Source organism: Plenodomus lingam (genome assembly GCF_022343315.1).
Source record: "Plenodomus lingam strain CAN1 chromosome Unknown contig_18, whole genome shotgun sequence".
In the NCBI taxonomy this organism is placed as follows: Eukaryota; Fungi; Ascomycota; class Dothideomycetes; order Pleosporales; family Leptosphaeriaceae; genus Plenodomus; species Plenodomus lingam.
In genome coordinates, this window is record NW_027093935.1 from 1,123,149 (window position 1) to 1,147,673 (window position 24,525).

Here is a 24,525-nt window from a genome sequence, read left to right on the forward strand (position 1 = left end):
CACATAAGAATCATACCGGTACCCACTAGCGGCGGACAGCGTGCAATCTGTTGACTTAGGACCGCCACTACCTTTCCAATGCGCAACCAAAAGATGACCAGTATTAGATTCCCAACTGGGTTTAACATAACAAACTACCTCAGCTCTGGACTTACGAGCATGGTCTACTTAGACTCGTCCTCCGGTACCGTCGTGAAATATCCTCACCAAGTAGAGGAAGAGCCCGCTATTGAGGTTGAGAGACAGATCTACGAGCGAATCCAGCAACACGGCGGGCACAAAGGTCTGCTGAGATTATATGGTACGGTCGAATCCGGCATCCGGCTGGAATATGCGAGCAAGAATGGACTCCGCGAATACATCCAAGCTCATGAGATCACCAACAAGCAACGCCTTCAATGGGCGCAAGAAATTACCAGTGCGCTTACCTTTGTGCATTCGATAAGTGTCATTCATGCAGATCTAACCTGCGGCAATGTTTGCTTGGACGGCAATCTACAAGCCAAGCTCCTCGACTTTAGTGGCTCCTCCCTGGATGGCTCCGAGCCATTTGTTGTCGTGACTGCCAGCCATAAATATCCCGGAAACGACCTTAAATCAATTCGGGCAGATCTGTTTGCACTTGGCTCTACCCTGTACGAAATCTGGACTGGCAAACCTCCGTACTTTGAGCTGGGGCTCAAAGAGATAGAAATCACCGAATTGTTGATACAGTCCAAATTTCCTGAGACGAAAAGCCTAGGGCCAATAGGCGACATCATCATGGGGTGCTGGCAAGGCAGGTTTACAAGTGCAGATGAGGTTCTGAAAGGTGTGCCCGTAGTTTATTTGCTTAAAGGTCATGTACTAACGCCGTTCAGTCATCATGTCCTGTCGTAGAACCTATCCCTTCGCTCCTCCCATCCTCGAAACGACGGTTGGAGTTTCCGTCCTTGGTTTGCTCGTGTTCCTTGCCCACAGATTAGCAAGGCGATAAAACAACAGGACAATGGGGATCTACATTAAGCGCAGAGTGGGCATTTCCCGCGCTTTTTAGAACTGCCAAACGTTATCGTTTGCCCAGTCACCCCTTTGGCCGGTGTGATGTTGTTGCAAGGGCCGGCCTCAGCACTGCCGTCTTTGCAGTAGTCGTATAATTATCCAGGAAAGGTGTGGTTCTGCTTGCACTCAGAGTATGAGTAGGGATTGTCGACGTAGGTACACATCATGCTGGAGTGAAGCTGCGTCTATGTTAGCTGGACTAAGCCATCTTATACTTAAGAGCTTCAGCTGCAACTGCATGCCTCTAGTGATCAGCTGGCATAGGACATGCATCGAATCGCTAGATCTTGGGAGGTGCATTCTCCACTTGCATTGGTGGCTGCCTAGAAAAGCCCCGCTGAGTGACGCACATCGACAGCTCGTTTGGAGCGACGGCCAGCAAGCATGTCGGGCGAAGGGAACGAACGATGGCACAATTATGATTTGTTAGGCAAGCTGAGTTCACTTTATCATTGTTACAGTACGAGCCGTACAACAGTAAGACTGAATTTGAAGATATAGAGGCGTGTAGAAGCAGTTGCAAATGCTTCAGTGGAGAATCATGTTCCGCTACACTGGGTGTTCCGCTACACTGGGTGTTCCGCTACATGTGGATGTACGCATATATCGTATAATAAGCGTATAACGTTATATATATATCAGTAGTCATTACACGATATTAACATGGTCGTGGAGACAATATCATGCGTGGTATGGTGTATTCACCGTGTTGGTCTACCTCTATGAGCGCCTTCCAGAAAATGCAGGTAAACGTATACTGCGTACGAGCAGTCACTGGGCTACAAGAGAACCTGGATCCGATCGCAGAGCAGCCGGTGTGGCTGAATATATGCTACATCCTACCTACTACCAAGTACGTGACTCATAATAAGTAAGTGTGAATATGCTGACAGAGACTAGGAAACAGGTTACTTAGCCGCGAAGCACATACCTTGCGAGGACGCAATCCTGCTCGATCTGTTACTGGAAATTACTGCTGGCGACTTCAAGCCACATCAACGCAAAATTTCCGGTGGACCAGGCATTCGGCTCGAGATCTTACAAGCTCTTGAGTCGATGCAAAGGTAGAACGAGTCTGCGTTAACAGTTATGCCAAGTAGGTGTCATGAGTGGAAGAGTCAAGCAATGCTAACTCACTGCAGAAAAGCGACGCATGACCATTCAGCAACGTTTGTCCGCGAAGAAGCTCAAAACTGAACCTTCGCTTGAAGACTTATTCGGACTTGTCGGATTTCACTAGCGTGCCAAATGCTGAACCTAATACCGGTATACTGAGGGCGTGTCTGAATCTCACGTTGGTTCGCAAGTGGTGCAGACCAAAGCCTGCTGAGGGGGTTGAACATTTTGATCCATATTCTCACAGATACAGAATATTAAGCCGATGGATTGGTAGTGATCTTGGTATTGTTTTTCGCATCTCTTTTGGAAGTTCGAAGCCCGCAGTGGGCATGCTCAAGGGCATGCGCAATGAGACCGCGATGGGCGATTTAAAAACTTGATATGAGACCAATTAATGGGTCCGAAAAAATAGATTTAAGCCTGTTTGAAAGAGAGAATCAGGAATATGTGACGAAGTTGACCGGATAGCGGTATGCACGCTGGGAAGTCGTCATGAGAGTGGCTGGCACTAACGCTCAACAAGGCTAGCGTGGTTCTCCACTAGTGTCTTCCCTCCATTGATCATTGGTAGTTAGTTCATCCTCTTCCAAGTACAACTCATAGAGTCAAAGACTCTTATGACCAGTTCACAGTTATGGCTGATGAGGAAGATATCGAAGCACCCATAATACCGGACCTCTACAAACCGCCCGCTCTCCTTCCTATTGCGCAACTTCGAGATCAACTTCTTTACACTATCGAAACCTATCCTGTGACAATCGTCGTTGCCGCGACAGGTTGCGGAAAAACGACGCAGATACCCAAATTCCTCTATGAGTCAGGATGGTGCAACAACGGCAGACAGATTGCTGTTACACAGCCGAGGAGAATCGCAGTCACAAGTGTCGCCGCAAGAGTTGCAGAAGAGTTATCAACACCGCTTGGGCAGAAAGTCGGCTATTCGATCAGATTCGAAGATGTCACGAGTGCTAATACCCAGATCAAGTTTGTGACTGATGGACTACTGCTACGAGAGATGCTCGTTGATCCGCTATTGAAAAGGTATTCGGTTGTAATGGTGGACGAGGCACATGAGCGGAGTTTGAGCTCGGACATCTTGATTAGTCTACTGAAGAAGGTGCTGAGAAAGCGAGAAGATTTACGCGTTGTAGTCTCAAGTGCAACATTGGAGGCGGAGAAATTTCTCGACTTTTTCAACCCTGATGAAGATGAGAAGGTACATGGAAAGAGCAGGGCCGATTATGGGAGGATCGTGGGAATAGAAGGGCGGACGTACCCCGTGGAGATTCTGTACAAGAACCAACCAACCAACAATTATGTCGAAGAAGCTGTGGAGACTGTTATGAAGATTCATAAATTTGAAGAAGAGGGGGATATTCTTGTCTTTCTAACGGGTCGTGAGGAAATAGACGATGCGACGGAACTACTTACCGACCGGATTGTCGAGTTGCCTCCCACATCCAAAAGGCTCCTATTATTACCGTTATATGCGGGGCTGCCGACAGAGCAGCAGACATTTGTCTTCCAAAAGGCGCCACCAGATGCACGCAAAGTCATCCTCAGCACCAATATTGCTGAAGCTAGTGTAACAATCGATGGCGTCGTTTACGTAGTAGACACAGGCTACGTAAAACTCCGCAACTACGACGCGCAGCTGGGAATAGAAAATCTCAACGTCGTTCCCGTTAGCAAAGCTTCCGCGACCCAGCGCGCTGGCCGGGCAGGTCGCACACGTCCAGGAAAATGTTTCAGGCTCTACACCGAAGAAGCCTTTGACTCCCTGGAGGAAGCCACATTCCCTGAACTCTCCCGCTCCAACCTCGCGCCTGTGATTCTCCAACTGCTAAACCTCGGCATCACCAACATCATCCGCTTTGACTACCTTTCTGCTCCGCCCTCTGCCCTCGTAACCCGTGCCTTGGACTTGCTCTACTCCCTCGGCGCTCTCGACGCAAATGCTCGTCTCACAAAACCCCTTGGCGCACGCATGGCCGAATTACCTCTCGAGCCTATGCTCTCCAAAGCTCTCTTGCAAGCCGCAAACCCCGAGTTCGGCTGTCTCAGCGAAATGCTCACAATCGCTGCCATGATGACACTGCAAGGTAACGCCTTTGTCAGCCACGACGGCAACAAGAAGCAACTCGAAAATGCACGACGACGCTTCACTGTGGCAGAAGGCGACCATCTCACACTCTACAACGTCTACGAAGCGTTCATCAAAGCCGGAATCCAAAACGTACAATGGTGTCGTGATCATTGTCTAAATCACAAATCCATGGTCAAGGCCGTGAGCGTGCGAAAGCAACTCGCTGCTTACTTGGACCGTTTTGGCGTCAAGGAGAGCGCGCTTACTTCATCATCCGGGATCATAAGAGTCGGTGGTGCGCCGCTCGCTGAACGTGTCCGGAGATGTTTGACGACGGGCTTCTTCGCGCATGCAGCCAGAATGAAGGCTGATGGTAGTTTCATGACCGTAGATGGGAAGACTACGTTATGGGCACATCCTAGTAGCGTGTTTTTTCATAGAAAGGCCGATTGGGTGATTTATACAGAGATCCTGGCAACGAGAGATAAAATATATATCAGGGATTTGTCGAGTGTTGAGATGGATTGGCTGACCGAGTGTGCGCCGGAGTATTACAAGGTTCGGAACGGGCGATGAAAATAGTGTATTGACCGGAGGCTCGAGGTCAAGTGTGGTAGTGAAAGAAGAAGAAGAATCAGGGTATTTGCGCCAATCTACATATCTGAACTACGAGCACGAACGAAACGGATAAGTGGTCTACTTGCATGCTTCCACAAAAAGCTCCCGCATCCCCTTCAAAAAGCCAGCAAGATCGCGAGTCTCATTTAGACGCTCGATGACTCTATCGACCTCTTCGCGCTCCACCTTCGGTCGCATTTCAAGTACCTTGTAATCTCGCTCGCTCGTGTCCAACTCGAACCATGCCTCACGGTCCCACTCCTGTTCATCAACATATGTGTAGACAAACTTAAGTCTGTCCTCCTGCCCCAAGCCCTCGATCCTCAGCCCCAGGTAATTCTCCCAGAAGTCCAATTCCGGCTCATTGTACCGCGATTGGCCATCGAGATAGCGGCGGTGCTTCAGCTGTGCTTCCCGGCGCGCTGAGATAGTCTTTTGGACCTCTGCTATCTGGGCGCGCAGATTGTCACGGTGCGCAAGTCGTTCGTCGCGCTGGAGAGTGAGGGCGCTGATGGCTTCTTGCATTTCGGAAGTCTCCTGTGCCTCTTTTGCGATTGTTTGAGAGTGTTGTTCTGTCTTGAGTTCGAGGATTTCGATGTCGCGCTTCTTCATGCGTTGATCCTCTGTGGTGCTGTTAGTTTTCTTGTTGCTTTTATCCTGCTCCAGGCTTGTAAACTTACCATGGAGTTCTGCGACATTCATGCGAAACTGGTTGCGTTCGTCCAAAACCTGTCGTCTGCCCTTCTCGATAAATGCATCGAAGCGTGCAGTAAATTGGTTCATGCGACTGCGTAGATCATCAAAGCCGAAATTGATTGAGGGCAGTTGGTCGGCCATGGACGGCGCATCGTGCATCGAGGCGCGCATTGTTGTGCTGAGAGAAGGTTCAAAAGTCGTCATTTTGTAGTTCTTTCTTTGCAATAGCAGACCAAATGCCTATCGGTGTGTGAATGTGTGACGTGGTGCGCTATGATATGGTGTTGCATGTGTTGAAGATCTGACATGGTTGCTAGGTAAACAACGAGCCTGCGCTAATGCCGAAAGGGTGTTCTTGAGCTAGTGGGGGTCACGATCACGTGAACATGCGTTCAGGCGCTAGTGGAGTTTTAGACGTGCCCGTTTCTCTGCAGATTCGCGTTTGCACTGCAAGCCGCGCTCTCTGGTCACACTTGATTTCACCTTGACTATTCACTTGAAGCATGTTGCGCTACTGTAGCACTGTGAAAGACCGTATACCACTCGTTGACCCAAATGGCTGAGCCTACGCTTGGAACTCTAAATTATGGTCACCCAGGAGCCGCATTTTACGACCTCGATAACGGCCAATGGTCGTTCACCAGACAGCATGTTGCCCGAAGACTGAAACAGATCCGGCCATGGAAGAACGCCGCATCATTGGAATCCACCTTGGCTGTACCCGCCTCCACCCAATTCCCTGTTGTGATCGCTCAGGCGCATCGCACAAGCACGCAGAAAGTCTTTAGAAGACTTGTACATGAGCGTCCACAACTCGCCCCTTCCTCTAAAATAGTCCCGGAGTTGGCGCTTACATCTGCTGTCATCGAAAAGACTGCGGCAACCTATGATCCCCTTGTTGGCAATCTGTTCTCATTTGGATCAACGACTGCACGAGATCTTCATGATGGCCCAAGACGAATCGCCGCAATGCCTGCAGGGGAAGCCGGCAACATTCTTCGATTGATCACCACTAATTGTGTGGAAAGATTAAGTTGGAACTCGGATAAGGGCGTATGCGTGGAAGGAACGACTTTGAGGTCTGCAAACTATGGATACTGGAACGAAAACGCTGCACCTATACAACAAGTGTGTTTTGCACAATCCGAGGATAAGAACACTCTTCTCGCCGTTCGCCTCCCTACAAAGACTGTTCTTCTTCGAACTACCTATCATCACCGCCCACGGGCCTCAAATCGCTCTCGGTTTTTTCGTTTACCCGCATCCACAATCAAAGCACAGTCAATACTCAGCCTGGACATGAATGAGACTGGGGGTACTCCCCATGTTCATATTGCATTCAACCCGGACTACCAGTATCAATTCGGTATTGTTGATCAGAAATGCACTTGGAGTGTTTGGGATATCGAGCATGGGCGCAAAGGGGATGTATACTCCATGACCCGTCTAGTCAAAGGATCCATATTCCCACCAGACGTCGATGAACCGGCCGGAGAGGACGGATGGGCAAGAATACTTTGGGTCGGCGACATTAACACACTGGTCGTCTGCTGTCGAAGGCAGATGAGTGTCGTTACTAGGAAAGGTGATACTTTCGCATATTTGACGTGTCCGAGTCCATTCGCAAAGCGATCGCTTGACTGGATTTTAGATGTGCAGCAACATCCCAAATTCAAAAGCCGCTTTTTCGTTCTCACATCTACGTCACTCATTCTGATGGCTGTCACAACATCTAGTGAAGCCCTCAACGCCACTGTGGGCCGAGCAGGAGCCTATGTTTTGGCATCTTGGAAGCATTATCGTGGTACAGAAGACTTCACGCTCCATCTCTGCGTGCAGAGGCCCTTAGATGATGGTACTTATCCCTTCGGCTATCGCATGCCAGCTGTTAACATCTCACAGAATTAAAGGTGGTCCTATATTCTCGCCTGAACCATTTGGTCCAAGTCTACAGCTTCACTGACCGCTTATCGAACGCAGCCGCTAGGCTGATGATATCCGACCCTGTCCCCCTGGACCTGGTAGTCGATTCTGCTGGAAACATAGCCCAACTACACATTGAGCCAATGCAATACGGTGAGGTCATGGAGAACAACTTGTCCCCTGGACTATTCCAGTTCCCAATGAAGGGTGATGTCCGGTTTTACCGGATCATAGTAGTTCAAACGGACTTCAGCATCCATGAATTAGTTGTGTGTGCATTTGATCGTACGCTTCAACTTGAATCTACCTTCAAATCTGATGTTCCAGTCTTTACAAAAATCCTTTCGAAACATAGGAGCCGAAACGCAAAGGAGGATATTGAAGAGGGTGACGACTTTATAGTACCTGATGATCTTGAACCTCTAGAAGTCCCAACTACCATGACTCCGTCACAAACCCCGCGCTGGACACAGAACTGGAGTCGCAGCTCTACACGCAGCGGGCTCGATTATGGATTGTTGTACGACGCTCTTAATCGGACAGACGACGTTCAGGGAGTATCGGTGGACATTGCGACAGTGACAAATCGATTTAAACAGGTATTGACGGCTGTTCAGGATGCCACGCGCACTCCAGTCGGTACACTGTAGGTGTTTATCTCAGCCCATTCTGCCATATACAAGCTGACACATACAGGATGGATGCTGTTGGCTCGAAGCTAGATGTCCCGGATGTTGACGAAGCATCATCGATGTTGCAGGAACTGTTGCAGCGACAGACCGGTAACGCCGGTGACGATGCGGCTGTTATACGTCATATCGCCTCTGCACGGATACTCAATCTATGTGAGAATGAAGATCCGACAATTGCAGACATCTATGACAAAATCCTAGAAAACTGGGTGGCGCCACTGCCGCGGGACATACCAGTTCATATAAGAAGAAGAAAAGAACGTCTCGCTAGACTTATAGCTGTGGAAGTCATGTTGGCCAGTCAACGTGTCTATCATGAGAAGCTGCCACCAACAGTGATCGCATCAGAAGGGGGCACCAGTCAAGACGGTGGCGTCACCCTACCCATTCTAACATTGAAGCCTGTGGACAGCTCTCAGTCACTACCGACCCCACCGCACTCTTCCATACCTTCTTCCTCAATGCCGCCCTCATCTCCACCGATGCCTTTCATTCCACCCGCACCTTCAGACACTATCGCACGCCTCAGCAGACACCTCCGGATGCGAGATATTACACCCACATCCACAGTCATCCCGCCCAATGTTCACAGACTACTTGGACATTGGAGTATGGGCATCGATCCTCACACGTATGATTGGTCTGCAATGGAAGATACTTTACGAGAGGAAACTCTTGATGAAACTAGTCAGAAGCAGCGCCAAAAAGACCGGAAGAAGCAAGAGCGTAGAGAGAAGCGACAAGAACGTGAGAATGAGCTGATGAAATCAAAGGCCGGTGGCCAGCCTTTGGCCTTCCCACAGAGCTCACAGGGTCCGACACTTCCGGGTTTTGGAAGTAGCAGCCAGATGCCCAGTCAATCTTACACGCAAGTGACACTTCCTGGTCGCGGATTTAGAGGACCAGGAAATACAGACATTTTGGCGCCTATGAGCCAAGTCGAGCCGGGCCGATTTGGGGGGAGACCGGATCTGAAGAAGAAGAAGAAGAAGAAAGGAAGAGTCAGTGGGTTTTGAGGTAGTCTTGCTCATCGGAGGTTCGTGTATGCATGCTGGCTATGTGGCGCTGGAATTCTCGCCGATGTAGAGTGCCGGTATGGCGTAGCATCATAGGGCTGCCAAGGCGAGAGCTCCATGGAGCTCCTCTTCTCCGAGCGGGGCTGGAGGGGTAGCTTTCCCATACATGATCCATCTTAACTTAGTTGGGTACTGATTGCTCGCCTCATCTTACGCTATACACGTGTACTTTGCCTTGACTTCTTTCAACCTCTGTGAAATCTTCATACTTTGCGCTTGCTACCATTGATCAGCCAACTCGACTAGGTTCACAATGCCAGACGGATTCCCTTCCCTCCAGCCCGCCTTCACGGTGCGCGTCGATATCGATACAGCGATACCAGTAGGCGGTCAATCAGGTACTAATCTCATCATCGTGCCTATGGTCAGCGGAACTGTGAAGAGCGAGCCTGGGTTCGAGCCAGCACTTGATGCCGAGCTGTATGCTCACCCAATTTGAAAGGCATAGATGGACGCATAGACTGACACCTTGAAAGACATGGCGTGGGATACGACTACATTCACAACGACGCATCGAACGAAAATATGCGCCTAGATGTGCGCTCCCAGCTCAAGTAAATCTCTCTCTCTCACCCACTTACTTCTTCTCCATGCTCAATCTTCCTGAGCCTCCATAGATCGACATGATCCAAATCTAACCTCAACTCCAGGAACTCTGATGGCACCATCCTGGCCATGTTCTACAAAGGCACTGTTACTCTCACCCCAGCTGTCCAAGCTCTTCTGGGCAAGGCGCCAGATGCCAAGACGACGGATTATGGGGACAGCTTTGTCACCTTTACATTCGAGACGGGGAGTGAAAAGTACAAGGATCTGCAGAATGGGACGTATGTGGCTTCTGGGCACTTCATCAAGGAGCCGGGTGTCAAGGGTGTGATTGTTGAATACAAGGTTAGTAAGGTGGTTGTCTGAGGGACTAGGAGCAATGAATCTGTAAGTAGATCTGTGTAAGTGAGGAAGCTGCACAGCACTCTAGAATTGAAATAACTGTGTCTTCAGCTGCTCGTTCCTACGGCAGGCTAAATCTTAATTACAGAATTGCTGACCTAGCTCCCTCACTTCTCAGCCTCACTCAGGCGGTACATTCACTCTTGAGAGGTCACGAACAATCGTGTTCACCTTCACTCTCAGTAAATTTCTAGTCGCACTCTAGCGCGCTCCATTGCAGACGAAGGTCTTTTGATCACCTTCAAACACTTCAAGCACTGTATTAATTTCCCCCCAGGTAGCAATTGTGTGTTGAAATCGGTAAGAGATGACAAATTTGGAGATTTTTACAAGCACTGATAATAGGTGATTACAGAACCCAACCTACTGGCGCCCGCTCCCACAATGCCTCGACTCACTCTAGCCAATTTTGTAGAATTTGCGGGTCAACATTTCCCAAGCGAATTCGCTCAGCTCGCCAGGATCAACCAGTATACCTTCAAACAGCACTCGCTCGTAGATACACAGGCCCAGGCTGTCCAAGTTGATTTACTCCACATTGGCCGCTATCACTTCCAGAACACAGAAGCTCCGTTTGCTTGGGCTTATGCGACCGAAAAAGGTATAAGCTACCACTCCTTCGAACAACGGTATCGTACCATTCAGACGGTTTCAAGGTGCAACTATGGCAGGATCTACTATCTAGATGCACCGTTTCGTCAGATCATCTGTCTCGATGACTCACAGTATGATCATACAACCATTCATGGTCATAACCCAGATGTGAATGTCTGGCGGGATATTGCGGAGACGGTTATATACTTCATGTTCCTTTGGACAGGAAGATTGAACTATGTCGAGTGCGTCAATGAAGGGGAAATGCTGGCCAGCTTCAAGATTGCGTGCACAAATTTCCGACAAAACCATAGACCAAAGTCTGTTACTCCACTGCCACCGCTTCAATTACCTGGTCTGGAGAGTCGTTACGATCTTGAGAGTCGCAATATAATGCTAAACGCCCCTCAACATAACAATGTCTCACAAGATTTGTCTCCTGCCATGGCAATGCATGCAAAAGTTGTGGTTGCGAAGCGATCAACTCCGGATTCGAGCAGAGGTATGTCGATTCGTCATCTTACGAACGATTAGTCATAGCTAACCTGACAGGGAAAGATATCAAGCAATACAACAAGCCCGTGAGTTCAGCTAGAATATGCAACAGTACCGACTCGTATTCTCGAGAAATCTCAATCTAACTTACCATGCAGGACAAATCCCGCCATTTTGCAATTTACATGGAGAACCAATACGAAATACAAACCCTCAAGGATCAGCTTCGCACAAAAGATAACAAGTACAGAACTACAAAAATCAAGCTCAAGAAAGAAAAGGGAAAACGACGTACTGCAGAACTTTGCAACCGCGATCGGGACATACAGATCGAGATCACCAAGAGAGAGAACGCCGCGCTCAAAAAGGATCTCATCAGGATCAGTCGTAGCCGTCAGCATTATCTCAACAAGTGTGGGAAGAACACCTCGAAGTCAAAGACGAAGGCAAAGATGGTTAGCCCTCAGCCTTTGCGAGAAGAAGAGGATGATTCAGAGGAAATGGTGTCGAGAAAGAGAATTCGTCGTGGCGTCAAGGATAAATAGTGGAAGTAGAGGGTTAATATCAAGAATGAGCGAAATGAACGTGGTATATCTAAACAAATCATGTTGAATGATTGGATTCTAGAAGACACAATATGCACACATCATTACATGATCAAGTCACAGAAGACGGTGATTTTCATGAAATAGCTTGAATGTAGACGCACCATAACCTGCATCTCCAACGCTGTTTGTAGTCACCGCTACTGAGGCTTCCTTTAGTGCCTGTAGAGATGCCTTCTCTAAAAGTGATAGTAGAATTACTTCAGCCTCTCTGCTCTCACTTTGTATATCACATCGATCTACCTTTACCTTGACCGGCAGCTTTGGCACTACAGACGAGTAGTTTAGCGTGCCTCATTGCGAGTGACACGTTTTTCTCACTTATCTTTCCTCAGTATATAATATCCAGAGATCTTCGCTCTATCCAATCTTTCCTCTCCCCTTACCCACATATCTGGGCCCTACTACGACTGCAAAGACTGCGTACACCAACCTACTCCAAACAATGCACCTGAAAACATTACTGACTATGACACAGGAAGCCAATCAATTGGCCCAAAACCAACAACCAAGCAAACTCTCCTCCCCAGCTCACCATGCCATCCCAACGACTCAGCCTAGCAAGTTTCGAGGACTTCGCAGGAAAAAAACTGTCAGGCCCAATTGCAATCTTCCAAGACTCCAAGCAATATACCTTTGAAAGAAAGAAACCAGTGAACGGCCACCCAGTCCATCCAGCCAAGATGCTCCTCGTCGGCCGCTATCACACGCAGTATGCCGCTTTTCCCAACGTATGGGCCCATACCGTGGGCGCTGGCATCACCTACTACCTCAGTCTGCCAGGCACGTCTCTAGCCAAACTTGCGCCCGACCCCGCGAGGATATACTTCACAGACGAGCCGTTCAGCCGCATGGTCGGTGGCAAGGAGGACGAGGTGTTGTACACGGCACACCATGCTCAGCGCGGATATATTCCTGGTACCAATAAGTGGCGGAGTGTGATTGAGGCGGCCATCACTTTTATCTTCCTCAAGACTGGACATCTGAAATATGCGTATGTTGCTGATGCGAATGGTATGCTGAGTAACTTTAGAATTGCATGCATGTACTTTGCGAGAAACACGTCGACGCGGTGTTCTGGCCGTGGTGTCAAACAGGGGGCGTGTTTGACTACCGATTCCTCAACTAGCAAGTCGTCTGGAAGCGTCAGAGTCAAGGTTGAGCGAGAGGACTCTGGGGATGAGTGGAATGTTGACGACATTGCGGGGTGTAAGTTGGATCTCCTCGTCTTTTCTACAATATATAAGCTGATAATACACCAGCAGCTCATTACAGCTCCAAAACCCACTTTGTAAGTCAATACACACAAGCCTACCGGTACACCCCCAACCCACACCAAATCCAAAACTAACATCTCCCACCCAGCACACACGCCGAACCCACCACCCGCCTACCCAAAGCACAAGATCCACCTCCCCGCACACCCCCCAAACCCGCCACCGCACCTCAACCCTACAGCACCAAAAGCACAAACCCCAATTCGAACGGCCCCGCCTCCGCCCGAACCCAAGACAGCGTATCGAGCAGCACAAAGGAAAGTCGGTGTATACGCCCTGCTGCGGACTAGATACAGTAGTGGAGGAGCTGGAGAAGGAGTGCAGGGTGTTGCGGAGAGAGATGGGATCTATGCGGCGTAAGTACAAGGAGGTTGTTAGGATGTTGGAGGGCGGGGGTGGAGAGTCGCTGGGTGGGGAGGAGGATGTGGAGAGTAACGGTGATGAAGATAAGGATACGGACAGCGATGGCGAGGATGAGGATACGGACTGCTATGGCGAGGATGAGGATGCGGACAGCGATGGTGATGATTATCAAGATGTTTGAAATCGTGGTATCAGGCAGAATGACTTGACCGCTGAGAGAAAGGTATTGAGGATACACTAAAAGGCCGGGGTTACGGTCCGAACATCATGTGTATGCGGGGTGTTTGGGTTAGATGATTTTTTCTATATTTCATAGCAAGACGTCAGGGAACATTGGGGAACATTGTTGAACAGAGGCAAGCGTCACATCCACGAGATACATATACACTATGCACTGAGACATCTATACCAGCTAGGAGGAGGTTGTATACACTGATCGTATATGACGTCCATTCAATCCTCACTTCCACTCACAGAGAAACGTGTAAGTTCTGTGCATCACTCCCATCCATAACAGGACATAGATTTTGATTCTCGTACTTGCAGACAAGCACTCTAGAACTGCACTAGCCCTGTCCATGTGTTTAACCGATAAGGCGTTATAATTTTCGACACTGACGTCGCTGAGTCAGTCAGCTCTCGGGAGAAATGGAGTCGAGGGTATATAAAGATGGCGACAAAAGCAACCATGGCCATGACCATAACCATAGCCAAGACGAAAAAGAAACCCCGAGGATGCGCGAGGCTGACACAGTGCCCCTTGCCATATCCTATAAACAAGGCTATCGTGCCACCCAGATCTAGAACAAAATGCAAGATGGGCCCATGAAAAGCCTCGTCAGCCACAAGCCCAAGCCACTCCAAAAGAAAACCCTGCACATGATAATTCCCTTACATGATACCCTTCAATCCGCGGAACCCTCCCGTCTTCGAAGAACCAGCCTTCTTGGCCTCCTTGTCCTTCTTCTTCCCGATATTCTGCGCTCCGCCTGGCCACGTTGTTAGTTAGGATCCCAGAACAAAAAAAAAGCTAATCAATGCTACATACCTCGACCGTAATACCTAACCTCGGACTTGGGATCCACTTTATCTTTCTTACTCTTGCCCTCGCTGCCGTCGGTGTCGACAGAGAAGCTGCTCTTGCCGCTGGACTGAGGGGCACTGCCCGGCTGTTGGGGATGGAGTCCCCGGTTTGGTGAGGTATCATACGCGGCGTGAAAGTCTGGATGCATTGCGCCTCCGAAGCCAGGGTAGGGCAGAGGCGTAGTTTGAGATCTTTGGGGTCTCTGTTGAGACTGCTGCGAGTCGAAGCGAGGTGGACGGCCTGCGGTAGTTGGTGTAGCAGCTGAGGCAGGGCTGAGCATTACATCTGAAGGGCGCTGATCATGGTGGTAATCACCCTCTTCGCTGATCTCCATGTCTGTGGAGAGTGGAGAGAGGTATCGCGAATTCGAGGCAAAAGTATTGCCTTGTCGCTGACTCGAGCTCCGATGGACCTGCTGCGACCTTCCATATTCAACATGACCAGACTTCTCTTGGGCATACGCCTGCCCTACCTCCACTTGATGTTGGCCTTCAAGATCGTAATACTTCATTTGCAGCTCAGTGTACTGATCTAATAGGCGATAATGAGTCTTCTTGAGTTGCTGCATTTTGGCGTTACTTGCCGCGAGCGCAGAGTCAAGCATTTGCTGTACAGACGAAGGAAGCTGTCCTGGCTTGCTAGTGCTCCTTTCGGATACATGTAATCGGGTTTCCAATTCCATGATCCGTCGCTCGTAGGCTTTGATAGATCTCTCTCTTTCTTGCTCTCGGCTGTTGAGCCGCATATTCGCAATTTCGAGATCGTTGCGCAGATCATTTCGCTCCTGCATGAGGGTGTGGAACTCTCTTCTTTGATCTTCACAGGCTGCAATCTTCTCCTGGGCAGCATGAAGCTCATCACGGATGGTGCTGTAGTCTTCAAGCTCGTATTCGAGCGCCGTGCTTCGTTGCTGGGCCTTCAGCTTGTCGGCCTCGGCCCTCTCGACGATGTGCTTGAGTTGCTCATAGTCGGCTTTAGTGCGCTGTAATTCGAAGCGCAAGCTGCCTTCGTCACTATGCCAGGACTTTTCGCTATCCTTGTAAGAGCGTACTTTGGCACTCAAATCTGTCTCCCATTTCTTTGACTGACTTCTGCTTGTCAGGGTCTCTTTCTTCAACTGAGCATAGAGCTCGTTTGCCTTTGCAAGCCTGGCTTTCAAAGTCTTGTTGTTATTGATAAGATTCTGAGTCTCGGCCTCCGCGGTCGCTTCTCTGATGTGCTTTCGTTGTAATTGGCCAATATGAGTCAGGTGTTGCAACTTGAGGTAACGCTCAAAGTTCAGATCGTTCCGTAGCAGCATGATTTCTCTCTGCAGCGATGCTATCGTGTGATTCTGGAACTCGCCAGCTGCTTGGGTGTTCGAACCAGCAACAGAGTGTACAAAGTTGTCCAAGCTCGGCTGTTGCGCGAAAAATCGCTGGGCAGTAGCAATGTGTGCAACGGCTACATCTTGTTTCTTGCTTTCTTTTGTAGCTGGCAGGGTGGGTGAATCCATCATGTCGCGAGCCTTGAGGAGTGGTGATGCCATGGATACCTCTGATTTCACTGATTTAATAGACTTGGATTTCAATGGCATTTCGAGAGTCTCGGGTGCCTCAGCGTCGCTTCCATGTGCATAGAACGTGGATTGCGTATTCCGCCAGCTGCCTTCTGATTCATGCACCGCAGAAGCATCTTCTTCCAATGCAAAGCGTGTGGGAATATTCGGTACCGGCGGAAGTGCAGCAGCTGGTGGCGGTCCCGGCTGCTGTAATGTGGGTGACACCGCTACGCAAAGATCCATACACTCGACAACTACATCAGCGGGGTCACTCTTTGACCACCTATTTTCACTCAACTCATCCTCTACAGTCGTAGTGAAACTGTTTGGGTGTAATAGATGAACTTTCCGAAATGGCTCTGTCCTGGTGTGTATCAAGTCTTGGTCCAGGTCGAAATCGCGTGCGCCAGGAAAGTTGAGCGACTTCAAATACTTCCTCGGCTTTCGAAGAAAGCTCATGAAATTCACAGGAAACAAGCCGTAAAGGAAGGTGAAGTAGTGGATCAGAGTTGGCGGAGAGGAGTCCTGGTAATCTGCAGATTGTTGCAACTGCTCCCAAGCCTGCTCAGAGTCATCATAGCTTCCCTCCTCATCGTCACCGTCGCTTTCGGCATACTGATCTCCCGACTCAGCACCTTGGGCAATTCCCAACCTGTCCCAGCACAGTATTCGACAGTAAATGAGAAACATCTTCTCTAGATGGTGATCCGAAGTCAGCGCACCACAGATGTGTGGGAGGAACATGATGAGAACGACGAGAGCAAGATCGATGACGACTGCGCATGTGTCGATGAGAAGACATTTTTCGATATGCTGAATAAGCTCGGTCTCAAGCACGAGGTAGAGGTGGGGTGGCTGCAGTCGGACGAAGGCACTGAGGAGGTTCAAGGCCTGGATGCGATGTTGCTTCTGAACGAATAGTCTGTCAAGCGCAAGGAGAAGAGCCTGTAGTAGTCAGTGCAATGCCCTGAAAACAAAGTGAATTCCACAAACCTTTGGCATCTTGCGCCCAAAGGCCACTATGAGCGACTCGAGTTCATGCACCGCAAATTCATTCTCAGGGGACAGCGTGTGCTCGAGAGAGAGGGGGCTGTTTGTGCGAGCGAGATAGGCGTCCAGCAGCTTCTTGGTGAAGAGGGCTGACATGTGGGCATGCTCTCCACCGGTGTCGGTATCCACATCGAAGACCAGTATGCTCAGGACAAACTCGCTTGCATCGCTAATCTCCTGCCTCTTGTGTCCTACTCCATCTATTGTGGGCTTGAGTACCAGATCCCACCATGTCGTCAGGCGTGTCTCGCCAGTGATGACTGGTCGCAAGAGGCGCAATGCTGATAGGAATGCGCCGTGCTTTTCCGAGTGACCTGCGACATGGCGAAGGTAGAGGTCGTGGAAGTCTTCGTGGAAGCGCTGGGCATCGTGTTCGTCGATGTCGTCATAGCGCTCGAGAAAGCTCTCGATGGTTGTGAGCAGCTCGTCGGGCAGCGGATAGGGAACCGATGGCGCAGAAAAGGTGGTGTTGAGGGCCTTGAGTGCCTCTCGCATGGACCTAGAGGTCGTAGTTAGATCAACTCTTTTGGCCAACTATCATGAAATGCTAGTGTGTGTGCCACCGACAGAGGGCGTGGGGACAATATAAGGTCTCAGCAAGCTTACCCTGACATGGTGTAGCTAGGAGAGGAGAGCAGAATGCCTTGACAGGCAGACTGGCAACTACCTTAGTTGACTTGTGGTAGCAGGCAAGCAGGCAAGCAGGCAAGCAAAACGTGGGCGGCAATCAGTTCAATAGGATGGCCACTACCTAACGACTGCATTGCCATTCACTGGTGCTCGCCGTGGCATGTCACTTCCAAGCTTATAGAGCCGACACGAGCTGGGCGGTTTGAGCCGCGTTGATCACTGATGGCAGCGGCGCGACTGTCTGCGTGGGGTCGAGTAGGGAACCAGGTAGGTAGTAGGGAAGGGTAAGTAGAGTAGGGAAGGGTAAGTAGAGTATGTTAGGGTAGTTGAGCGTTGAGAAGAAACGAACCCTCCACCCACACCCAATCCAACCTTGGGATTGATCACATACCGCTAACCTACAAGGACTCGACCGTGCTTCTTGTCGCATCTTCTCCCCCCTTCTCTCCTACCCAAGGCGACTTGCCAAAAGAACGCTGGTCTCACATTGCGACAAGACAACGAAAGATGAACTGCATCCCTTCCCTTGGCCGCGGCATGCCCAGTCCAGACCTCGGGAAGCCGAGGGTGGAGAGAAGAAAAGGCCCAAGCGTCAAGCCACCATAAACGGGCAAAGAGGCTCATACCGGTTACGGGCACGTTTGCTTTTGACACCCCTTCACACCTCGCTCCCCTGGCGCACCCCATTTCGCCCGTCGGCGGCTTCAGACAATCGTTTTGGTAACTCGAAACAGCCTATCAGTCCATCCTGGACGCACCTGTGCGCCATGCCAAGAGGGGCGTGTGAGCAGCGACATGCGGTGCTAGGAGCCTAGGAACCACGTCAATCCATCTCCAGGTACCGGCATCGTGGGGGGAGATTTACTGGTATGGCTGGCAATGCCCTCTCGAAACTATCACTTTTTCTCCCGATTACGGTACAGGTGCCTCCAAGAGCAGCCATAGCATCATAAAATGGTACCATGGTAATATCCTCTCATGGCCTGTCCATCAAGCTGCACGATGGACCAAGTCACCAAGTTACCCCACAATCTCCCACACAGGTTGCTACAACCTATGCTAACCCTCATACAATCCCTAACGTCATTCGCCATCCATGACTGTCTTCTTTTCGAAATCCAAATCAGACATTATGGTCCTTTGCTGGGTCGCATCTAGGTATACCAATTACTGAGCATCACCGCATTACGTATCGACTATCTCTCCTATATCTTTATCTTGAGGGCTCGGACCATACGACCACCACCCCTGTAAGTCATAACATTTTGGGACCTATGTACTGTACCCAGAGGCTCGGCTCGCAATTGGTACTTAACCTCCTCAGGCTTCAGAGGTATTGACCAAGGTACACTAATGCTCAAGCCGTCCCATCCGAGTGTTGAGGAGGTACCTATGTACACAGTACTTCATGTACTTTGTTATCTACCCCCACGGCCCGTCTGGCTACCTACATGCCAATCAGTATTTCCTCCTGAAAAGCAATGTATTCAAGAGACGATCAAGGATTCGACTTCAGAGAGTTCCCCAGATATGCAATATGTGCATAGATACCTAGTTCGCGGTATGCACCGGAGCTTCTCAAGGCAGTACCTTGACCCTGGACGCCAATACCGACAATACGGTTTGTATCGTCAAACCCCTGCCGTGTGCCTGCATAGCACATGCACCCCGAGTACCTAACTTATCAGTCCAACGTATCGCAAGGATGTAGTTACCATTGTGTTTCGAGTCACCGCCAACCGCCGGGGTTGGCCATCACTCTCAAAACGCATCGACTGGCTGTTCGCCATCTTGCAACCTTTCACATGATAGCTAGCAAATCACGCTCCGCGGCAGCTGTTCCGAGTATTCTGGACACTGTTGAATCGGGGAACAACCCTTCCATCAAATGAACTTGCAACCTTTCGAGCACTCGCACATACACGGCCAGATGTGTACACAGTAAGATGGCAATATGGACACTGTCGACACTGGGCCGCGTCCATTGGCACCACTGCCCCAGCATAATGCTAAACAAAAAGCTGAGACCAACGACTCCGAAATATATCATCTATACCCGACATCATCATCTCTCCTACCGCTCAGTTGTACCTACCCCTCCTGAAAGATGGGAATCCATACAAACGTCGGCCGTACTTCGTCGTTTTCTGGGTCCGCCGGAAAATCTCCGCCATCTCGATTCTGAATGTGAATCCATTATGGACCGAATGCAAATGCTGGCTTGGACAAGTCCAATACTCGTTAACGTCTCTCGTTCGCATTCCCGTCGCATAACCGCTTCACGATCGAATACGGGCCTTCTGCGTGCATAGTCGGTCGGCGAAGAGCGTCTCAACTGCTCGAAAGAAAGTCTGCCCCTTCCCATTCGACGATGCGGTCAACATTAAGGAGTCTGCGTCCTACTGCTTCCGCGATTGTTCGTCCGAGACTTGTGAGGTTACACGACTGTACAGAGCCGAATCTGGCTTGCGGGTAGGAGAAGGAGAGTTTGGAATTTTGGCATGAAACTTCCATGATTGGAGAATGATATATTCGCCAGTCACTGAAGTTCCTTGCTTGCTTCTGCCAGGATAATACTCGACGATTGTACTGACAAAGGGTTCCGATCGCGCATACCAGAACCCGCTAAAACTACGACATCGAAATTCGTCGGCTTTCCAGACTTCACAAAGACAATCGTAACCCATATAGAATATCACCTATCACATATCCATCAACTTCCTTCCTCATCTAATCCCATCTCCATCACCACCTCTTCAACCAACCCCTTAAACTACTACACTCCCCTCTCTCCCAACCCCGCCTTTCCCCCCTTCACCTCCTCCTGGCCCCCAATCCCCGTCCCCCTCTTCGGCTCAGCCTGATAATCCGGCTGTTTTGCAGGATGATCGTCTCCGGTCTTGTCCTCATCCTTGGAGGCGGACGACTGTCTGTCTGTGTTTTGCGTGTCTGAGCGTACACTGGCATTTGGTGCTGCGGAGGAGTTGGGAGAGGGGTCTGGGAGGTTCGCAGCAGGGCTTTTACTATCCGTTGGGTAGAGGTGTTTGGTCGTGGAGATGAATGTCCGAAGGGGTTGGTTGAAGGTGGTTGTGCGTAGAACGCGGAGGGTGTGGAAGGTTTGGAGGGGTGGCATTGTTTTTGATGGGGTCTGTGGCTTTTCTATTGAACAGCGGAGCGATTGGAGTAGGATGAGATTAGGGAACTTCTGAAGCAATTCAGGATCACAGTTTGCTTTTGTAGGGTTTACAGATATTATGTCACCTCTTGAAAACAAAAAGTCTGAGGACTTGGATGCAGGAGTAAAAGTGAGGTCATGATGACTTGTTTCTTTCCATCTACAAACTGACATTGCAAAGCTTCCAATTTTCTTTTTTATTGATTAGTCCACGACTACACAATCCATAGAATCACATCTAACATATCAAGTATCCAAGTCGCATACTCAGCTCCCCCATCAACCTTGCCCAGCACACTCCCCATACACCACGAACCCCACTAGTCCACTCACAGCCTAGTCTCCCAATCCCTCCCTAACCCTCCACCGCCAAACCCCCAAAGCAAACAAACCCACATGGGCAAACAAACCAACTAAACGAATAGTAACCACTACTTGCAGCAATCCCCCCTTGAAAAAAAACTCAACCTCCAAAAAAAACCCCAATGTCGAGCCCTAAACGCGCTGAATTCGTCCTCTTTGGCGACTCGCTGACTGAGTGGGGCTTTGACGAGGATACGCGGGGGTTTGGGTGGTATCTTAGGCAACTGTATGCGGGGAAGGTTGATGTGGTTAATGAAGGTGAGTTTGCTGGTTTTCTCTCTTTCTTTTACCTGCTGTTTTGCCTGGGTTTAAGAGTTAACGTTACTTTACACTTTTTGTCACCAGGCCGTGTATGTGTATGTGTGAGAGAGAGATATATAAAGAACTGCGTTTATACAGTAATTTCTTCAGTTGGTTGTTTGCCTCGGATAGTCCTGTTTGGCGCGTCCATGGTGCAGTGGAGTTTTGAGGAGGAGACGCAGGTTTTGGGGTGGGTTTTGGGGGAGAGGTATAGGGGTGAGGTGGAGGTTGTGAATGAAGGTTAGGAAAGATATGTTTTTTGGGGGATTGTGCATGTTTGTTTTACTTGAAGATATCTCTTTGCCGTCATTGCATCGACGCGAACAAATTCATTACATCTCCCCAAAACCAAGGCTAACTTTATCAACAGGTCAAGCAGGGTGCGTAAACAAACAAACCCACCATTAGAAAAAAGTCCTCTCCGCTTCCCCCACATGAATTCCCACACCATGCATACAAGAAAAGCCTAACAGACCACCAGCTACACATCCTCCCGTCTGAAATCCGACTTCGACCGCATCATCACACGCGCCACCTCCCCAAACGCGCCACCCACCCTCCTCTTCACCATCTTCCTCGGCGCAAACGACGCCTGCTTCATAGGCGCCAGCGAATACGTCCCCTGGCCCACCTTCGAAGCCAACATACGCATGTTTGTCGAAACCATTCTAACACAAGACGCAATGGCAGACACGAAAATCGTGCTCATTGGGCCGCCGCCCATCAACGGCACGGCGCCTGCCATTGGCGCGGCGCAGACGGCCGAGGACGTCGAGGACGTGAATGAGATGAAGAGGGGGGAGATGCGGTATAAGACGTATATGAGTAAGAAGCGGTATGCCGAGGGCATGGTGCGGATTGCGGATGAGTATGCGGAGACGGGGAGGGTGGTGGGGTTGAATTATTGGTGGGAGATGGTGCGGGCCTTGTATGAGGAGGAAGGGGGCGAGTATGACGAGAAGCTACCGCCTGGCAGCGGCTTGTTGGGGGCGCGTTCGTTTGGAAAGGGTTGGTTTACGGATGGGTTGCATTTGGATGTCAAGGGCTATGCGGTGCTTTCCAGGGCCCTGTTCGAACTGGTCACGAGCAAGTGGCCGGAGCTGGCGCCTGAGCGGCTATGAGGAAGGATGTGGGCTGCTGGGATAACTTTTGTTTTATTTTGGGGTATCTAGCTAGCGTCGGAATAGCGGATGTTCTGCTTAACCTCTGTTCAAGGTGTTGCCGGATCCCTTTGGATTCGCTTCGACGTACTCGTCCCATGCGCGCTGCTTCATGGTTTCTTCGTCTGCGGCAACGAGGTCGTCCTCGTTGGGCTCGGGTCGGATCTCGGACTGCGGACCTCCACCTTCGATGATGCCGCCTCTTCGCTTTTCCTCCTCGAGGTACTCATCAATCGTCATGGTGGGTAGGCTATGGTCTGGCCGGAACACATTCTTCTTCAGCGTCTGTCGACTGTCCAGCAAGGTAAAGGGTCGCATTGGCTTGCCAGCGCTGTCCAAGATGGGGCCCGAGTACCGCAGGCCAGCAAAGTCGCCGTCTAGACGCTCAGAGTACCCGTCCTTGTTCCGATCATCTTCGCGCCCATCTTGCGGGCTTCCAGGTTGTCCTTGTGGGGGCGTGGGCGGCGCCAGAGAGATGATGTGCAATTCTTGGGCCAAAGACTCTAGTGATTGAAATGTCTGATGCACCATGAAGGCTAGATTCGTCAAATGAAGATCACGAACGACCTGTTCGTCTTGTTCTGCAAGTTTAGGATTGTGTTGCAAATACTGCGCTTGTACGTTAGCAGTGTTTTGACGCCTAACAGAAGCAGTAGTGGCGCAGCATACTTCGATTTTCCTCTTGAGCTCCTTCTCTTCTCTGAACCGGCTGATCTTGGCTTCGCGTCGTGCGGCAGGATCCCGCGTGTTTGCTGTAGAGAAGTTGTCTTTGTCTTCCATGTAGGCCTCGAAGAGTTTAGCGTCCGCCTTGTTAAGCAGGTCATAAGAATCCAGGAGTTTCAGGAATTTCTCGTAGTATGTCCGCGCACGTAACAGGTTCTGTTTTCGGATGGAAATATCTGTACTGGAAATCTTTTGCACCAGTTCTGCTAGGTGATGGTTGATGGCCATGTATCTGATGCAACCTTAGCCACCAGGCTCGCTTATGTAGAAAAGAGTCGCGAGACCAGGTAATAAAAAACATGCGTTAGTGGTGCCAACATACTGTAACTCCGAGGATGAAATGTCTTCGAGTGTCTCGTTTGGACTGAAAAGCGAGACTTGTTCTGCCAGTTTCAGGCATTCTTCATAAGTGGCAATAGTCATGGTAAGGTTTTCTTGATAGGCGGGACTGTTGGGCTCATATGGCGAAACAAGGCTCTGTCTCACGCGCTCAGCGGTAAGGAAGAGACCCCTTATATTCTGCGGTTCGTCCGTCATATTCGTCTTGGTATGGGCCGGAATGCTGGGATGCTGAAATGTGCCGTTGTAACTTGTAAAGCCATGGGTGAATTAGCATGTAGGGACGCGCACGTGAATTGGCGTTTGCTGCTAAAGAGTGGCGCGCTTACCTTAACCGGTAACGTTACCTAGGCTGGAAATCGCGTAGGTACGTTGTTACCCCGCCATCGTCACTCTGTAAACACAGCCCAGGCCGCCCGGGAAGCTTACCGGTACAAGGTTGGCGGATGGCGGGCCCAAGTCGAAATCAGCGGTCGCTTATGCGCTCGCATTCACTTTATAAATGCGGTCGTCACAGCGAGTGGCGGCTCGTTGGCTCGATCATGCGGTGACGGATACATGGGTACCTACCTGTAGCGTTTGCTTGCTGGTAGGTAACCTAAAGGTAGGGAGGTAAGTTAGGTACCGG

General features: G+C 50.1%; 13 protein-coding genes across 13 annotated transcripts; 9 read left to right on the forward strand and 4 right to left on the reverse strand.

Moving 5' to 3' along the window:
* Nucleotides 1-78: 78 nt before the first annotated feature.
* IAQ61_003817 (uncharacterized protein) lies at nucleotides 79-976 on the forward strand (the record flags this gene model as incomplete). The annotated part of the gene is made up of 2 exons (XM_003837337.2): nucleotides 79-811; nucleotides 861-976. 2 exons carry the CDS (start codon nucleotides 79-81, stop codon nucleotides 974-976), a joined length of 849 nt encoding a protein of 282 aa, XP_003837385.2.
* Nucleotides 977-2,762: 1,786 nt separating this feature from the next.
* Nucleotides 2,763-4,822, forward strand: IAQ61_003818 (uncharacterized protein; the record flags this gene model as incomplete). Its single annotated transcript, XM_003837338.2, has 1 exon — nucleotides 2,763-4,822. Exon 1 carries the CDS (start codon nucleotides 2,795-2,797, stop codon nucleotides 4,820-4,822), a length of 2,028 nt encoding a protein of 675 aa, XP_003837386.2. The 5' UTR covers nucleotides 2,763-2,794.
* Nucleotides 4,823-4,942: 120 nt separating this feature from the next.
* On the reverse strand, nucleotides 4,943-5,764 carry KPR4 (Ribose-phosphate pyrophosphokinase; the record flags this gene model as incomplete). Its single annotated transcript, XM_066096107.1, has 1 exon — nucleotides 4,943-5,764. One exon carries the CDS (start codon nucleotides 5,762-5,764, stop codon nucleotides 4,943-4,945), a length of 822 nt encoding a protein of 273 aa, XP_065953983.1.
* Nucleotides 5,765-6,115: 351 nt separating this feature from the next.
* Nucleotides 6,116-9,191, forward strand: IAQ61_003820 (uncharacterized protein; the record flags this gene model as incomplete). The annotated part of the gene is made up of 3 exons (XM_003837340.2): nucleotides 6,116-7,415; nucleotides 7,463-8,129; nucleotides 8,180-9,191. The coding sequence occupies 3 exons, from the start codon at nucleotides 6,116-6,118 to the stop codon at nucleotides 9,189-9,191; spliced, it is 2,979 nt and encodes a 992-aa protein (XP_003837388.2).
* Nucleotides 9,192-9,504: 313 nt separating this feature from the next.
* IAQ61_003821 (uncharacterized protein) lies at nucleotides 9,505-10,163 on the forward strand (the record flags this gene model as incomplete). Its single annotated transcript, XM_066096108.1, has 2 exons — nucleotides 9,505-9,671; nucleotides 9,902-10,163. The coding sequence occupies 2 exons, from the start codon at nucleotides 9,505-9,507 to the stop codon at nucleotides 10,161-10,163; spliced, it is 429 nt and encodes a 142-aa protein (XP_065953984.1).
* A 420-nt stretch (nucleotides 10,164-10,583) lies between these two features.
* IAQ61_003822 (uncharacterized protein) lies at nucleotides 10,584-11,327 on the forward strand (the record flags this gene model as incomplete). The annotated part of the gene is made up of 1 exon (XM_066096109.1): nucleotides 10,584-11,327. The coding sequence occupies one exon, from the start codon at nucleotides 10,584-10,586 to the stop codon at nucleotides 11,325-11,327; it is 744 nt and encodes a 247-aa protein (XP_065953985.1).
* Nucleotides 11,328-11,440: 113 nt separating this feature from the next.
* Nucleotides 11,441-11,833, forward strand: IAQ61_003823 (uncharacterized protein; the record flags this gene model as incomplete). The annotated part of the gene is made up of 1 exon (XM_003837341.2): nucleotides 11,441-11,833. The coding sequence occupies one exon, from the start codon at nucleotides 11,441-11,443 to the stop codon at nucleotides 11,831-11,833; it is 393 nt and encodes a 130-aa protein (XP_003837389.2).
* A 596-nt stretch (nucleotides 11,834-12,429) lies between these two features.
* Nucleotides 12,430-13,460, forward strand: IAQ61_003824 (uncharacterized protein; the record flags this gene model as incomplete). The annotated part of the gene is made up of 4 exons (XM_066096110.1): nucleotides 12,430-12,907; nucleotides 13,044-13,102; nucleotides 13,156-13,184; nucleotides 13,259-13,460. 4 exons carry the CDS (start codon nucleotides 12,430-12,432, stop codon nucleotides 13,458-13,460), a joined length of 768 nt encoding a protein of 255 aa, XP_065953986.1.
* Nucleotides 13,461-14,028: 568 nt separating this feature from the next.
* Nucleotides 14,029-18,344, reverse strand: IAQ61_003825 (uncharacterized protein). The gene is made up of 4 exons (XM_003837343.2): nucleotides 17,814-18,344; nucleotides 17,151-17,706; nucleotides 14,582-17,102; nucleotides 14,029-14,522 (listed from the first exon to the last, which is right to left on the reverse strand). The coding sequence occupies exons 1-4, from the start codon at nucleotides 17,819-17,821 to the stop codon at nucleotides 14,425-14,427; spliced, it is 3,183 nt and encodes a 1,060-aa protein (XP_003837391.2). The 5' UTR covers nucleotides 17,822-18,344; the 3' UTR covers nucleotides 14,029-14,424.
* Nucleotides 18,345-18,969: 625 nt separating this feature from the next.
* Nucleotides 18,970-19,646, forward strand: IAQ61_003826 (uncharacterized protein; the record flags this gene model as incomplete). The annotated part of the gene is made up of 5 exons (XM_066096111.1): nucleotides 18,970-18,995; nucleotides 19,061-19,087; nucleotides 19,162-19,170; nucleotides 19,385-19,462; nucleotides 19,526-19,646. The coding sequence occupies 5 exons, from the start codon at nucleotides 18,970-18,972 to the stop codon at nucleotides 19,644-19,646; spliced, it is 261 nt and encodes an 86-aa protein (XP_065953987.1).
* A 967-nt stretch (nucleotides 19,647-20,613) lies between these two features.
* Nucleotides 20,614-21,186, reverse strand: IAQ61_003827 (uncharacterized protein; the record flags this gene model as incomplete). Its single annotated transcript, XM_003837345.2, has 1 exon — nucleotides 20,614-21,186. The coding sequence occupies one exon, from the start codon at nucleotides 21,184-21,186 to the stop codon at nucleotides 20,614-20,616; it is 573 nt and encodes a 190-aa protein (XP_003837393.2).
* A 311-nt stretch (nucleotides 21,187-21,497) lies between these two features.
* IAQ61_003828 (uncharacterized protein) lies at nucleotides 21,498-22,796 on the forward strand (the record flags this gene model as incomplete). The annotated part of the gene is made up of 3 exons (XM_066096112.1): nucleotides 21,498-21,633; nucleotides 22,046-22,055; nucleotides 22,157-22,796. The coding sequence occupies 3 exons, from the start codon at nucleotides 21,498-21,500 to the stop codon at nucleotides 22,794-22,796; spliced, it is 786 nt and encodes a 261-aa protein (XP_065953988.1).
* Nucleotides 22,797-22,874: 78 nt separating this feature from the next.
* IAQ61_003829 (uncharacterized protein) lies at nucleotides 22,875-24,095 on the reverse strand (the record flags this gene model as incomplete). The annotated part of the gene is made up of 3 exons (XM_066096113.1): nucleotides 22,875-23,444; nucleotides 23,505-23,790; nucleotides 23,881-24,095. 3 exons carry the CDS (start codon nucleotides 24,093-24,095, stop codon nucleotides 22,875-22,877), a joined length of 1,071 nt encoding a protein of 356 aa, XP_065953989.1.
* Between the last annotated feature and the right edge of the window lie 430 nt (nucleotides 24,096-24,525).